General features: G+C 43.0%; 1 protein-coding gene, 1 long non-coding RNA gene and 1 pseudogene across 2 annotated transcripts in view; 1 reads left to right on the top strand and 2 right to left on the bottom strand.

Moving 5' to 3' along the window:
• Positions 1-8,646, bottom strand: part of LOC109864786 (insulin-like growth factor-binding protein 7) — a 10,607-nt gene extending 1,961 nt beyond the window's left edge. The window contains exons 1-4 of the mRNA XM_020452735.2: positions 8,130-8,646; positions 4,425-4,552; positions 1,735-1,842; positions 534-660 (exon numbers count right to left, since the gene is read on the bottom strand). Coding sequence (XP_020308324.1) covers positions 534-660; positions 1,735-1,842; positions 4,425-4,552; positions 8,130-8,592 — 826 coding nt within the window. The 5' untranslated portion in view covers positions 8,593-8,646. The remainder of the gene's footprint in view (positions 1-533; positions 661-1,734; positions 1,843-4,424; positions 4,553-8,129) is intronic.
• On the top strand, positions 657-2,825 carry LOC109864787 (uncharacterized). The gene is made up of 3 exons (XR_002251497.2): positions 657-1,236; positions 2,268-2,293; positions 2,516-2,825. It is a non-coding gene; the product is annotated as an uncharacterized LOC109864787 (long non-coding RNA).
• Positions 8,647-9,385: 739 nt separating the features above from the next.
• On the bottom strand, positions 9,386-13,041 carry LOC109910157 (cytochrome c oxidase assembly protein COX18, mitochondrial-like; annotated as a pseudogene).
• Between the last annotated feature and the right edge of the window lie 3,103 nt (positions 13,042-16,144).

Below are 16,144 nucleotides of genomic sequence, written 5' to 3'. Positions count from 1 at the left end.
GTGTGCCTTGGAAAGGATTTGTTGTTTTGAATAGCATCCATCATCACAGACCACCAGGGATGGGAGATCACCTAAAGGTAGAGCTAACCTTGTTATTGTGATGGGGTTTTCACTCAAACATCCAGGTTCTTTCCCATGGAGCAAAGCTTTAAAGGCAGGTCAATAAATTGCATGTGTCAACCCCAGTGACACGTGCTGCCTTGTCGAGGCAACCATCTAGCCCTGTCGAGAGCCAAGTGACGTGGGCCGAGCCAAAAGCAAAGCAGGCACTCCTAAACATGTCAGGACGGGATGGTCACCACGGGCTAGAAGTCACACACACATTGAATGTACGCATACATGCACAGACACACACACACAAAATTTACGCATACAAGGACGCACATGTACAGACACAGCATCATGCAAACCTGAAGAGACAAAATCAATGTATAAAGGGTAGACATGCCTTTTGGTGCCATGTTGTGTGGGTCTAGATTTAACATGAAACAAAGTAGAAATGTGTGTGCAATAGGACAGGGGTGCTTCAGTACCTTTCTTGACAGGGATGTCATCGATGGACTCCACCACGTGAATGGTGCCCACCGCTGAGGCCTCTCCCTTGGCGTTGACAGCGTGACACTCGTACGAACCCGCCTCTTCCTTGGTGAGCGGCGAGATCTGAAAAGCATAGCGACGGTGGTTATTAAACCTCAATGTGATTTTTAGCAGAACACATGATGTGGTCTGTGGTAAACAAGCAGCTGCAAGGGGACACAAACACAGCCTCAAACTTCCCCTTCCATGCAAACTCGGCTCATTTCGACAGAGCACGGGCGCCATTTCAAGTGTTCAGGATTGTTTGCAGTTGTATAACTGCTGTCCAGTGCCGGCTTGCACCTGTGTAGATGTTTAGACGTTTACTTCTCACAACTACAAACATATACAGTGGAAGATGGCAAATTAAGAAAACATGGCAACGAATCATTGTGGAAGATAAATACTCTGAAATGAGATCAAGAAATTGAGAGAATTTGATGTTTGACAGCAGGGGAGCAGAATAGCGAGAGTGAAAAGAGACGGAAGAAGAGATAGATATAGGTCTAACCACTGAACAGGGCCCACCAATGTCTTCTGTTCCTTTACTGAGACATTGAAGAAGGAGTTTAATTTCTATTCAACTCTCTGTTATGTAGAGGCTCTGAACAGAACAAGTCAATGAGGAGCGTTAATAGACAACTTTGGAATATGCCTCAGGTAATATTTAAGCAATATGACATGAGGGGGTGTGGTATATGGCAAATATACTATGGCTAAGGGCTGTTCTTAAGCATGATGCAACGCGGAGTGCCTGGATACACCCCTTAGCCGTGGTATATCAGCCATATACCACAAACCCCCGAGGTGCCTTATTGATATTATAAACTGATTAGCAACGTCATTTGAACAGTAATTTTTTCTTCTTCTCATACCCGTGGTATACCACTGCTTTAAGCCAATCAGCATTCAGGGCTCGAAATACCTAGTTTATAATTATAAATAAATTGCATAAATAATGGAATGTCAGCTATCTAATACATAGTAACTCTTCCACCCTATGCTTTAATTTTCCCTTTATTAACTCTGTGTGGTCTTTGAGGTATTTGACTGATTTGTGTCTGTGGGGGAAGATCCACAAGTCAGTATGACAGCAAAAATATTTCAAGTAGTGTGCATATCTGTATGTTTATGTGTGTGTGGGCTGGTTGGACTCACCAGGACCCAGCCGGTGACCTCATGTTTCTCAGGTCCTCCACGGGTCTGAATGGCTAGGTTGTCTCTGTCTCCTGGAAGCAGCTCCATTCTCTGTTTTCCGCTGGTGACCTGGGAAAACAACCGTTAATGTAATAACTTACTAATCAAATCAACTCATTAAAAACACACAGTGTGCGTGCAGCTGTGAAACGGAAAACATTTGACGCTTCAGCTAAAACACTTCACGAGGCAACCAACTTAATCATGTTATAGTAGGTTTCGGTAAATTGCCCAATGTTATTTCAAGTCATCTAAAATCACGTTCTCTTTATATGACCTAAGCTCAGACACTGACATTTACAGCTATAAAAACACATGACATAAGCAAAGAAAGCAAAGGCTCATCTGGGAAATCAGTGGGCCACAAGAAAGTCTTGGTATGGAAAGATGGATATAACTAACACATGACGTGTTCTGTTGGATCCAAACCATATATCTTCAGTTGTATTTTATCGAGCCTCACTGACATGTTTTTCCTCTCTCTCCCCTCAAAGAGACGAAGTGTGAGAACCAGCTGAAGGTGAGTTTGGCCTGTTTTTGTGTGTCGAAGACATTGAAGGTCACTTAATTCCAGAGAGAAATGCCAGGGTGGTTGTGGGTTTGATTCCCACGGGGGCGTCAGTATGAAAAGGTATGCACTCTGGATAAGAGCGCACCTGCTAAATTAGTCAAATGTAAATGTTGTAACATATTTTGGCCTTTCTCTCTCCTTCACTCTCTCTCCCCGTCTCTCACTCATCAGTTCTGTCTCCGTCTCCTACTCTTCCCCCTCAATTGTATCTCCCTCTCTCCCCTTTCCCATTCTTTTCCTCCCTCTTCCCCTCTCCCTCCCTATCTGAGGGGATTTTGAGGCAAGCTGAAAACTGTTCTTCAGGAGGCCCGGACATGACTTTCTCCAGGCTCTAAGTCCTCTACAGTAGATAGGACCTAACCCGGGCATAGTCATCACCTTCACTCTAACAGCTCAGCGTTCAACACCATAGTCCCATCCAATCACTAAGCTAAAGACCCTGGGATTAAACACCTCCCTCTGCAACTGGATCCTGGACTTCCTGATGGGCCAACCCCAGGTGGTGAGGGTAGACAACAACATATCTGCCATGCTGACCCTCAACATGGGGGCCCCTCTGGAGATTTTTTTTTCTTCTCACCCATCTACACAGAATGCTCCATAATGACAAAGTGAAAACAAGTTTTTAGACATTTTTGCAAATTTATTAAAAATGAAATACAGAAATATCAAATTTACACACCCCTGAGTCAAAACTTTGTAGAAGCACCTTTGGCAGTGATTACAGCTTTGAGTCTTTCTGGGTCAGTCTCTCAGAGCTTTCCACACCTGGATTGTACAACATTTGCTCATTTTATTATTTTCTCAATTCTTCAAGCTCTGTCAAATTGGTTATTGATCATTGCTAGACAACCATTTTAAGTTCTTGCCATAGATTTTCTAGTAAATGTAAGTCAAAATTGTAATTCAGAAACATTCACTGTCTTCTTGGGAAGCAAGTATAGATTTGGCCTCTTTTAGGTAATTTCCTGCTGAAAAGTAAATTCATCTACCAGTGAACCAGGTTTTCCTCGAGGGTTTTGCCTGTGCTTAGCTCCATTCTGTTTAATTTTTATCCTTTAAAACTCCCCAGTCCATAAGAATTACAAGCATACCCATAACATGATGCTGCCACGACTATGCTTGAAAATATGGAGAGCGGTACTCAGTAATGTGTTGTATTGGATTTGCCCCAAACACAACACTTTGTAATCAGGACAAACATTTAATTGCTTTGCCACATTTTGCAGTATTACTTTAGTGCATTTTTGCAAACAGGGCCCGAAAGTAAGCATTTCACTGATAGTCTACACCGGTTGTTTATGAAGCATGTGACAAATAAAATGTGATTTGATTTGATTAGGACCATGACAGGCCCACTACCTACTGTAATTAAAAAATAATGGGGCCCCTCCACTACAAGAGAAAGAGGAATGTGGTTGCTAAGCTCACCCTTAATTCCTCAAGTTCTGCTATTTAAGGTGTGTGACTGGCTATTTAAAGGAAAACCCCTAACACCAGTTACATAGGCATTGATTGCTAAATAGGTCAGATTTAACAGGTCAAGGAAAATCTCTAATCTATGGGCTCCATTCGAACAAAGCAACATTCTGTTGAGCTGTGAGAGTGTGGGCGTTTGTGTTAATCGAATCAATTAAACCATGCTTACAATGTTAAAATGTATCAATTCAAACCCACACTCTTTCAGTGCAGGAAGACTTTTTTGTTTACCACCAAAACTTCCAGATTTCCATCATGATTATATCTGTTTTCATATTAACCCCTTATGTCCTGTGCTATTGTTTCAGTGTCAACAATCACGTGCTTCATATCCTCCATGGTCATATCTCTTTCATCCATTGTGTCCTCAACTATAGAGCCCAAATCAACATTCAGTTGAAGTGGATATACATGAACAACCTACCGTATGTACAGTTATGTACAGTTATTTGGACCGTCATACTAAACTATACATGGGAGTGATTCTGATACCTGTGTAGAAGTGTTTTCTCAAAGCATGGGGCGATTGTCTTTCCTTTCGTACCATAACCTAGAAAAGTGTTGATTCAAATTTCAATTGAACATGTCCTATTGACCTCACCGTTGGACCTTCTGGTACCTTCTTCCAGGTGATCACAGGGGTGGGGATTCCAATGGCCTCGCAGCTCAGGTAGACCTGGGAGCCTGTGACATTGTAGACCTCACCAGGGGCTGTCACAATGACAGGTGCTATAGAGGAGGAGGAGAAGAAGAAAGGGAAAAAAAAGTGAGACAATTGAGTGGATTTATTATCTCCTTCACATCAACCTGTAACATGTATTTTTACCTTGGGCGGACTCAGAGAGAGCTCTGGTGTTATCCCCTGGGACAAGCTGGTACAGGATGGAAATGTCAGAGCAGGAATTCAATGTTCGTGTTCTGATTGATGCATTGTATAAATGAGTGAGCGTGTTACAAATGAACAGATGCTCCAGTCCTTTTAGCCGTTCAGAAAATAATTCATGTGAATCTTACAGTAAGTGGTGACGCTGATATAACATGGAACACATCAAGGAGTTTGGAGTTAATTCTGTTAGTTAGGAATTTGGTGAAATATTAAGCATACTTTCTCCCTTCGATTTTCTCATGCCAGTAAGAATTAGTTGAACATGACCTCTGTTTGGTTTCTCAATGTGAACCTGGACATTACTGTAATTGCCTTTGAAACATTGGGACAGGCTTTATGCTGACTTGCACCAATTAAAACTCTATTATTAATTCTGAAAAACAAAGCTGGTAATCTATTTAGCTCAAACAGAATGATCTGTCATTTCTATGGGTCAAGAAAATAATTTGTGCAATTACATCACGTCACACTTCTGGCACGTAATACTTTACATGCGATCCACAAGTGTAGACAGAAATGTAGCTTTACTGGAATGTTATTTTAGTTATGATGAATAGGCTTTGAATGACAAGGGTTGCAAAGTAAGGGCTGCTTTAGAACAATGTTATGATGAAACAGCTGACCTATGGAAGATTGACTATGTTGTCTTTTCAATGCTCTATACTCCAACCCAAGGAATGGATATGATATGATAATTAAGATCATAAATAAGCACTGACTCATATACAGTTAAAGGCAGGAGTTTACATACACTTTTACCCAATACATTTAAACTCAGTTTATCACAATTCCTGACATTTAATCCTCGTAAAAATTCCCTGTCTTTGGTCAGTTAGGATCACCACTTTATTTTAAGAATGTGAAATGTCAGAATAATAGTAGAGAGAATGATTTATTTCAGCTTTTATTCCCAGTGGGTCAGAAGTTTACATACACTCAATTAGTACTTGGTAGCATTGCCTTTTAATAGTTTCACTTGGGTCAAATGTTTCGGGTAGCCTTCCACAAGCTTCCCAAAATAAGTTGGGTGAAGTTTGGCCCATTCCTCCTGACAGAGCTGGTGTAACTGAGTCAGGTTTGTAGGCCTCCTTGCTCGCACATGCTTTTTCAGTTCTGCCCACAAATGTTCTATAGGTTTGAGGTCAGGGCTTCGTGATGGCCACTCCAATACCTTGACTTTGTTGTCCTTAAGCCATTTTGCCACAACTTTGGAAGTATGCATGGGGTCATTGTCCATTTGGAAGACCCATTTGCGACCAAGCTTTAACTTCATGACTGATGTCTTGAGATGTTGCTTCAATATATCCACATAATTCCCCCTCCTCATGATGCCATCTATTTTGTGAAGTGCACCAGTCCCTCCTGCAGCAAAGCACCCCCACAACATGATGCTGCCACCCCCATGCTTCATGGTTGGGATGAAGTTCTTCGCCTTGCAAGCCTCACCCATTTTCCTCCAAACATAACGATGGTCATTATGGCCAAACAGTTATATTTTTGTTTCATCAGACCAGAGGACATTTCTCCAAAAAGTACAATCTTTGTCCCCATGTGCAGTTGCAAACCGTAGTATGGCATTTTTATGGCGATTTTGGAGCAGTGGCTTCTTCCTTGCTGAGCGGCCTTTCAGGTTATGTCGATATAGGACTCGTTTTACTGTGGATATGGATACTTTTGTACCTGTTTCCTCCAGCATCTTCACATTGCTGTTGTTCTGAGATTGATTTGCACTTTTCGCACCAAAGTACGCTCCTCTCTAGGAGACAGAATGCGTCTCCTTCCTGAGCGGTATGACGCTGCGTGGCCCCATGGTGTTTATACTTGCGTACTATTGTTTGTACAGATGAACGTGGTACCTCCATGCGTTTGGAAATTGCTCCCAAGGATGAACCAGACTTGTTGATTTCTTTTGATTTTCCCATGATGTCAAGCAAAGAGGCACTGAGTTTGAAGGTAGGCCTTGAAATACATCCACAGGTACACCTCCAATTGACTCAAATGATGTCAATTGTCCTATCAAAAGCTTCTAAAGCCAGGACATACTTTTCTGGAATTTTCCAAGCTGTTTAAAGGCACAGTCAACTTAGTGTATGTAAACTTCTGACCCACTGGAATTGTGATACAGTGAATTATACGTGAAATAATCTGTCTGTAAACAATTGTTGGAAAATGTACTTGTGTCATGCACAAAGTAGATGTCCTAGCTGACTTTCCAAAACTATAGTTTGTTAACAAGAAATTTGTGGAGTGGTTGAAAAACAAGTTTTAATGACTCCATCCTAAGTGTATGTAAACTTCCAACTTCAACTGTAGCTAGAGGCCCCTGTTGTTTTGAGTTCCGGGTGAAATTTACTGTCACCAGTTAAGTAAGGTCAACAAAATCATCCCCTGAAACCACAGCCCTAGGCCTAGTCAACTAACCCGCAGAAAACAATAACAACTTGGAGTGGAGAGAGGAATGTTGGCCTTGAATTTGAACCTAACGTTATATTCACCTTGACCTGTCTGAGAGCCTAAAGGGTGCAGCTTAAGTGGTGGTCTGACCTCGCCCTGTTGTATATGTGGGGCCTTTCGTGTGGCACGACTTTTTCTGGCAGCTAGACAGTTTTTTTTCCACGTCCTGAACCCTTTCGCCTGCCTAATCCAGAGCCGGCATGCAGTTATAATGAATCATGTGAAGGTTCAGTGAGCTAGACACTGCTGGCTTTGCTTTAAACCAACAGGGCCTGTCTGTGTGTTTGTAGGCGAGACGCTGCTGTTTGATCGACAGTCATCCTCCTTTATAAAATGTAAAATCTCAGACATGTCTGTTCAGGGCTATATGTTCTACAGAGAGTGCCACCGCAGACTGGAGACAACGGCTTTCAGCTTGTTCCGTGGCTGGCATTAGATCTGGTTGTTTTGGAAGTGTTATAGAGATTGAGGATGATGTGAACCTTGTCCACACCCAGTGGACAGTGCCACAGATCTTCCATAGTTCTCAGTTCTTCTATCCAGTAACTAGACAGTAGTCTAGTAATCAGTAATCAAGACCATTTTGAATCAGTTTAATATATGAATTAATTTGGATTAATACATTAACATTATTTGCATTGTGTAAATGGTTATTGATTATGCCAGAAAGCGTATAGCAAGCATATCACACTTAAAAATAAACATAATACCTCTTACTGATCAAGGGGAAAGATTAGTCAAGATGAAAGTGACACCAACATGTAACACCAAAATGTCATGTCTATGCCCCTTGGTGAACTATTGGCTATCAGGTCAGAATGTATTTGATATGGATGAGAATTATTGTAGCGTGATACACCAAATCAAAACAGTTTTTCCAAAATATACAGAGTTCAATGTCCACTAAACTACTACTGCGCTCTATATAATAAGTGGACCGTTATCTGCCGTTCCCACCATTCTCACCTGTTGAGCATTTTCCTTTATTCAAGATCTTGATTTCAGGCTTCTCCTCGTTCACCGCTTTCAGGCTGGCAACTTTCAAGTCGCAACCAGTTTTATAAGTCACCCCATCGGAGCCACACACTTCGTAGTTGGTTTTGCAGGCGCAAACGCCGAGCTTTGTCTTTCTGTCCTTTTCGCTCTTTATGCACTCCAGTCCAGAGGCGCAACGCTTGGCTGTGGCTCCGCGCCCCCCACATGGTTCCCCGGCTCCGTACGCGCAAAGTGAACAACAACCGCAGGAGTCAAAAATTGTGCCAGACTTGCAGCCCTCCTTTGGTAGAGGGTCGCACAGGCTGGGTTCACACGTGCCACAGGTGCGCGGCACACGGTCCGCAGATGCGGGCGCAAGTGACAACGATACCGCCACGGCGAAAAGCACCAACATGTTGATGTTGAGTTTATAGTGGTGATTCTGTATTGCCATGGCTGTCTCATACAGTGTAAAGCACTGTACAGTTCTTATTAGCGATTTTGTTGAAGCTCAACCCCGCCCCCAAAATCCCCTCCTTTGACTTCCATGTCTCCATAAAAGTTTTGGTCTAAATCCCCATTTTAAATTGACTTTGCAATGAACCAAAAACACCACAGTTAATACAAAATAATGTTTTATTTTACTGAAGTAACTTCAACCCAATTACTTCAACTTTTTGAACACATCTGATATAATCAACGATTTATGGATGACATAATGAGATTCACATTCAATAAATAAACATGTTGTGCAATTTACACTGGATGTTCAAAGTACAAATCTACTGATCATCCATGACTATGCTGGTCATCTTAAATACATTTCTTGCACATCGTTTGCCAGTTACAATGTCAGTCAAAGTTGCATTGCCAGTTACATTCCCTAATCACAACACCAAGTTATCCTGGGTAGAACAGGGAGTGGTTGCCTTTCAAAGTAAGCATGCACATACATGTTACAGTATACACCAGTCACATAGATATATTGATACTGACTTGGTTTGTTAGATATGGACGTGTTGGATATGTCTGATTTTCTCTGATGGACCATCACCCATTGTGCTACACTCTAGATCTCAGTTCAGTGGTCACCAACCCTTGTCTTTGAGAGATACAGGGTGTACAGTGCAGGCATTTGTGCCAACCCAGTGCTAACACGTGATTATTCAGCTAATCATTAATACCTTGACTGGCTGAATTGGGGAAGGGGCTTTAGGGTTGATTTAGGATTTAAAGTCTTTTATCCACTATGAGATGGAAAACCGTTTTGACTTGATGTATTTGGAAACGAAGGAGGAAGCAATATCTCTGTAAGCCGTGTCTGAATTGGAGCACGTGGAGGGAATGTGGCACAGCCTCCGGAAGCGAGGCGAGCGCAGGAGCAGATTGTGTCCCAGTCCCACCCAACTGGAGGTCAACCAGTACAGAGTTATAGACTAGAGAAGAATGAGGAGGCCAAAAGGATAGTGTGTCAATCTTTGGCATTCAGCATGGACAAATAAGCAGGGTTTAATTCCGTACATAAAATAAAATTCAACTGGAAGCGAGATTCATATGGGTAGCCCCTCAGAATCATATCTGAAAAAGCATACGAAACATCACCCTACTAGAATAGATCTAACTAAACCAAAGAGGCAACTGGAGTTAGGGAGACAGAGGTGTGGCTGAAGTATTTTGTTTCAGAGCTAGTGGGAGGGTGTTAACATAGGGCAGACTCGCATGTGCATACATGCAGATATATGGACACGCACGGATGGACTCACAAACAGGCACGAACACGATAACTTATACGCACGCATGCAAACACACACATAAACTTACTGAGGGCACGGTGGCAGCTATGGGCATCATCACCAGAGAAATCACTCTGACAAAGTTGGTTACATACTTCTGGAACCTGGATGCTTTTTTCCTCCGCAGAGAAAATACTGGACAACACAGAAACCAGACATAATAAGGTCAACGTCTCAATGTTCTCATTCCTAGTGGGAAATACATTCTGTATTTTCATGGGTCAGTGAAGGATGCAGAATGACCAAATAAAAATCCAAAACAGATGTGTCAATCACATACAGTAAATCTGAACCAGGGCGCCAGGTAGCCTAGCGGTTGGGACAGTAACCGAACGGTCGCTGATTTGAGTCCATGAACTGACTGGTTGAAAAGTCTGTCCTTGAGCAAGGAACTGAACCCTAATTGCTCCTGTAAGTCGCTCTGGATGTGAGCATCTGCTAAAATGTAAATATAAAAATGTTTTAGCAACCCTATTCATATTTCTATCCTTTGCAAACATATCACAGTAGATCCTCTTTAACAGTATGTTCTGTTCTAGCCGACGTTTTGTTACACTAAAACATGACACTCCACCCCTGAAATCCATTGTGAGTTTAACACAGCTGAAAGCACAACAGGTGAGGAGTTTCCTCTTGTAAAACAAAGGGGGGGGGGGGGTCTGAATACTGGGTGGATCAAAGCTCTCCTCTAAAATGTTTCCCTATTGTGTGTCTAATGGAGCTGCTGCTCAAGCCAGGGTGTGTTAGTTAGACCAGGGCCGCACCTCTCTGGAACAGGTTGATGACGCCCAGGGAGACAAATGGAGTCATACAACGTCAGGTTGAAGAACCATAGAGCACCACCTAATGTCAGCTCTGTCTGCCACACTGAAATAATGACAGTATTAATCAATTCATATTTTAAATATTCCATAGTCAGAATAAAGCAGTACAAATGTGATTATGTCTCTTGTAGAAGATACAACAGCCTTGATTGTGAATTTATTGATTGATTAAGTAGGTGGGTGAGTGTGGAGGTTTACCAGTGGCGTCATCAGACACCCCCAGGCTCAGGATCTGCAGGGCCAATAAAAGGTCACTTTAAAATGTGCAGTTTTGTCACATAACACAATGCCACAGATGTCTCAAGTTTTAAGGGAGCTTGCCATTGCTGAGTGCAGGAATGTACACCAGAGCTGTTGGCAGAGAATTAAATTTTCATTTCTCTACCATAAACCACCAACATCGTCTTAGAGAATTTGACAGTACGTCCAACTGGCCTCACAACCGCAGACAACGTGTAACCCGCCAGCCCAGGAGCTCCACATGCGGCTTCTTCACCTGCGGGATCATCTGAGACCAGTCACCTGGACAGCTGATGAAACTGTAGGTTTGCACAACCGAAGAATTTCTGCACAAACTGTCAGAAACCGTCTCAGAGAAGTTCGTCTGTGTGCTCATAGTCCTCACCAGTGTCTTGACCTGACTGCAGTGGGAAAATTCGCACCTTCGATGGCCACTGGCATGCTGGAGAAGTGTGCTCTTCGTGGATGAATCCTGTTTTCAACTGTATCGGGCAGACAGCATGTATGGCATCGTGTGGGCAAGCAGTTTGCTGATGTCAACGTTGTGAACAGAGTGCCCCATGGTGCCGGTGGCGTTATGTTATGGGCAGGCATAAGCTGTCATACACCATTGCATTGACAGTGAAGATCAAGAGAGCATTTTTCTTTTAAGAAAAACTCAAAAAGGCAAGGCTTATCAAATCAAATGTTGTCACATGCGCCGAATACAACAGGTGTAGACTAACATGAAATGCTTACTTACAAGCCCTTAACCAACAATGCAGAGTTTTTTAAAGGTAAGTAAGAAAAATCAGTACTAAATTAAAGAAACTAACGTTTTAAAAAAGTAACACAATAAAATAACAGTAATGAGGCTGTATACAGGCGGTACCGGTACCAAGTCAATGTGCGGTTGTAAAGGTTAGTCGAGGTAATTGAGGTATTATGTACATGTAGGTAGTAAGTGCCTATGCATAGATAATAAATGGCCAGTAGCAGCATCGTAAAAAAAGGGGGTCAATGCAAATAGTCTGGATAGCCATTTGATTGACTGTTTAGCAGTCTTATGGCTTGAGGGTTGAAGCTGTTAAGGGGCCTATTGCATCATCTGTGGATCTGTTGGGGCGATATGTGAATTGTAGTGGGTCTAGGGTTTCTGGGATATTAGTGTTGATGTAAGACATGACCAGCCTTTCAAAGCACATCATGGCTACCCTTTAGGCAAGCTACCTTGGCTTTCTTGGGCACAGGGACTATGCAGGTATTACAGACTAAGCCAGGGAGAGATTGAAAATATCAGTGAAGACTCTTGCCAGTTGGTCAGTACGTCCAACTGGCCTCACAGAGCACATGCTCTGAGTACACGTCTTGGAAATCCATTTGGCCCTGCCAGATGTTTAAAGGTCTTACTCACATCGGCTACATAGAGCGTGATCACACAGTTGTCCAGAATAGCTGGTACTCTCATGCATGGTTCAGTATTGCTTGCCTCGAAGTGAGCATAGAAAGCATTTAGCTCATCTGGTAGTCAGAGCCGGTGTGGTAAGATTCAATCTTAGTCCTGTATTTACACTTTGCCTGTTTGTTGGGCATAATGGGATTTCTTATAAGCGTCCAGATTAGTGTCCCGCTCCTTGAAATCGGCAGCTCTAGCCGTTAGGCGGATGTTGCCTGTTATCCATGGCTTTTGTTTGGGATATGTACATATGGTTACTGTGGGGACGACGTTATTGATGCACTTGTTGATGAAGCCGGTGACTAATGTGGAATACTCGCCAATGCTATCGGATGAATATCGGAACATATTCCAGTCTGGGCTAGCAAAACAGTACTGGTAGTGTAGCATCTGCATCATCTGACCACTTCCGTACTGAGTGAGGCAGTGCGTTCTATTTCTGTTGATATGTATAGACTAGAGTCTTGAGGTTGGCGCCAAGCTCCCAGAGGCAGCCCTCCATAAGCCTGGGTCAAAGGTCATTTCTTTACCGGCAGTGTTTTTATATCCAGCCCTTTTCACTTGGCTCGCACTGAGATCTCGTAGCGCAACCTCTTAGCCAGCTCCGCCATCTCCACTTTCAGGTCTTCAACTTAGCTGGAGGCAAAGAGAAACACGGGGATTAGCTTTGATTCAACATAGACACCCCCTGCAGCCAAAAGTTATAAAATTACACTGCACACATTAGTAACCCAAAACTGGACATAGGTCGTAGAGTGAATCAGGGTAGCCAAGTAGCCTGGTCAGAAGGGAGCACTCTCTCTGAGTTATGACAACGAAACATTCAAACCGACTACTTCTTTTTTTAAATCAAGTTCTCAAAGTCCTCCAAGAGTCAGGGACCTTGATGTATTACAGCCAAATATTAAAGTAAAAATGCTGTTTTCCTCATGATGACTCATGAAGGTCATTCACAGACATGAGTAGAATAGAGAGAGTGTGTGTGTGTGTGTCAGGCCTGTGAGAGGGGGGAGCAATATGCTGACCCTTGTTCTCACACAGTGGGGGAGAGAGCAGCACTGGGGAGGGGAGGAAAAGGAGTAAGTGGAGGCAGGAAAAAAACAACATCCCACAGCTGAGGAAGGATGGAGGAGTGTGATAGAATGCTTAATAAGGCCAAGCGCTCAGCAACGTTTGCACCAGTCACAGCATTGGCTGACTTTAAAATGCCTGTCATAGTTCCCCAGAATGTGTGTAAACATCTTGATCTTCCTGGGATGTTTCAATAACAGACAAAACGATGGGAGACGAGGGAGTTTCAACAAGTGTCTCGTGTTCCCTCTGGTGGAATGCTGAGCAGCAGAGAACATCTCCCCATTGTGATTATATCATGTTTAACATAACAATATGGATGAGCACTTCTTTCCTGATAAAATCTTTTGTGGTTGTTTGGATACTGTACATTTACATTTGAAATTGTTTAGCAAATAATACATTACACCAGGGTTGTACCTCAATAGTCTAATGTAGCTTCCTACTCGTATCTCTTCTCCTTCAACTGCATCCATATGTGTTCACAAAATAGGTGAAACCACTTGTCGATGCTTCCTGGATATTTGCTTTCAACTGTGCAAATTAAGGAAATAAGATGAGGAAGGATGCTACTTCACTTTAGACTATGGAGATTCCAGGGCTTCTCAAGCTCAACTCTGACCCTGTTGAGACTAGTGTGTGCACCAACAAGGGCTGAAAAAACACTGTATAATAGGATGCTTGGTTCTTGATGCAACACAGGCCTTTGCGAGGATGACCACCTTATAGGTTCCCAGTGGCAGTGTTACGACTGTCCTCAGGGCCACGGTGGTACAGACGGTACTGGCCCACCATGGTAGACCTGTGTTCTGATGGATAGATCTCAGTAGCTGCTCAGTCAGATGGACAAGGGTAGAGTCTGCTATGCTCTCATACCGGCCTCTACCGCTGGTTGTAGGAACTGGTCTACCGGGCTGAAACATGAACTTTAGGATGGAGGCAGGATAATGTGGCCACCCTAAGAGGGATGTGGTTGCTGTGTGTTGTGTGGTGGTCACAGGCAAAGGGAGTGTGGGAGATGCTTCGAATGGGAGGTGGTTGATTTGATGTAATGTTTCTTATTGAACCTTTATTTAACAAGGCAGGTCAGTTAAAAACTAATTCTTATTAACAATGAAGGCCTACCCCAGCCAAACCCTAACGACGCTGGGCCAATTGTGCACTGCCATATGGGACTCCCAATCATGACCAATTGTGATACAGCCTGGAATTGAACCAGGGTCTGTAAGGACACCTCTAGCACTGAGATGCTGTGCCTTTGACCGCTACGCCACTCGAGAGCCCCAAGTGCTTGCTAATATTCTGCAGCAGTATTGTGACAAATCTTTAAGAAGATAGGACTATTTTTATGAGAAGTAGGCTTCATTTGTGAATGGGCTAAATAAGTTGCACAGTAATATAGAAACCAACAGTCACCATTGGCACATTTGTATATAACCTGTTGCCTGTGTTGCTAGCTAGGTAGTCTGGTAAATCAGACTGTGATACCAGCTTTCCAAGTTTTTGCAGTGCTTGTTTCAGGCTGTGTTACCAGAAAGCTGGTAGCTGTCTGATTGATCAGCTTACCTAGTTAGCGACACGGGCAACAAGGTCACTGGACATTGGAACTTAAAACATTTTTTCTTGCACTTTGAAGCAACTTTCCCATTACTTTAGAAGAATAGGAACCACCCAAGAAAGCTGTTGCAAACAAGCAGCAGCAAGGTTATCTTACAACTAAAACCTGTCTGTGTAGCTTAGCTTCTAGTACATCATGTATGCACATGAGCTAGCTATCCCATCCAGTTTGGATAAAGTTACACATTCTCACCTTCATTCCAAATGCAGAAACTAATATTGAAATGAATTAAATCCCCAATCTGTACATTACAATCCAGCAAGTTAAATCAACGAAGCCAATAGGATCTCACTCTGCCAACCACCTGGCTTGTTCTGCCAACTATGATTAATTTGCTGCCGTTGGAAACGAAAGATTCTGTCTGCTCTATCTTGGGTTAGTTATACAAATATTTGATTATAGCGTCTGCAACAACATGGCCAGCGCCATTGAGGCTTTCTTCCCCCTTCCAATCTCAGGGTGGACTCTACCACGGGGCCACTGATTTGCTGGTACTGTTAAAGTAACTGTAATTGTAGCAGTGTCACAAGTGTAGAGAGGAGGAGGCAGTCACAGGTATAGAACTACTACATTTATTAAATCGCCATATATAACAGCGGGACGAAACCCAAAGTGCAAAATAATAAAGTTCTCAGGGAATAGTAGGAGAGATTCCTCTCAGGAAAACAAGCAACAGTTACAATGACAGAGGGAGTATATATGCAGTGATAGAGTGGGGATTGGAACCAGGTGTGTAATGATGACGAGACATGTACGGGGTTGATGAGTGAAGGGCGTTTGTTCACAGCAGGTTTGGCAGCAGCTAGAAGGCCGGCGACGCCGAACTTCTGAGCTGGACAGGAGGGGGAGCCAGAGCGAAGGATGGTGTGACATTCAGTAGTAGTAGTGTAGAGCTAGCAGTAGTAGTGGAGAGCTAGCATAGCAAACAATAAAGGAAAGGATGCTAGGAAACGAGGAAAGGAAATTTAGCTTTGAAATTATATGAGGAAAGGGAGTCACAAATGTCATCTGTGGAGTCACAAATG

This window comes from Oncorhynchus kisutch, linkage group LG19, assembly GCF_002021735.2.
Source record: "Oncorhynchus kisutch isolate 150728-3 linkage group LG19, Okis_V2, whole genome shotgun sequence".
Taxonomy (NCBI): Eukaryota; Metazoa; Chordata; class Actinopteri; order Salmoniformes; family Salmonidae; genus Oncorhynchus; species Oncorhynchus kisutch.
Note: the sequence above shows the minus strand (reverse complement) of the source record. Positions and strands in the feature narration are given on the sequence as shown.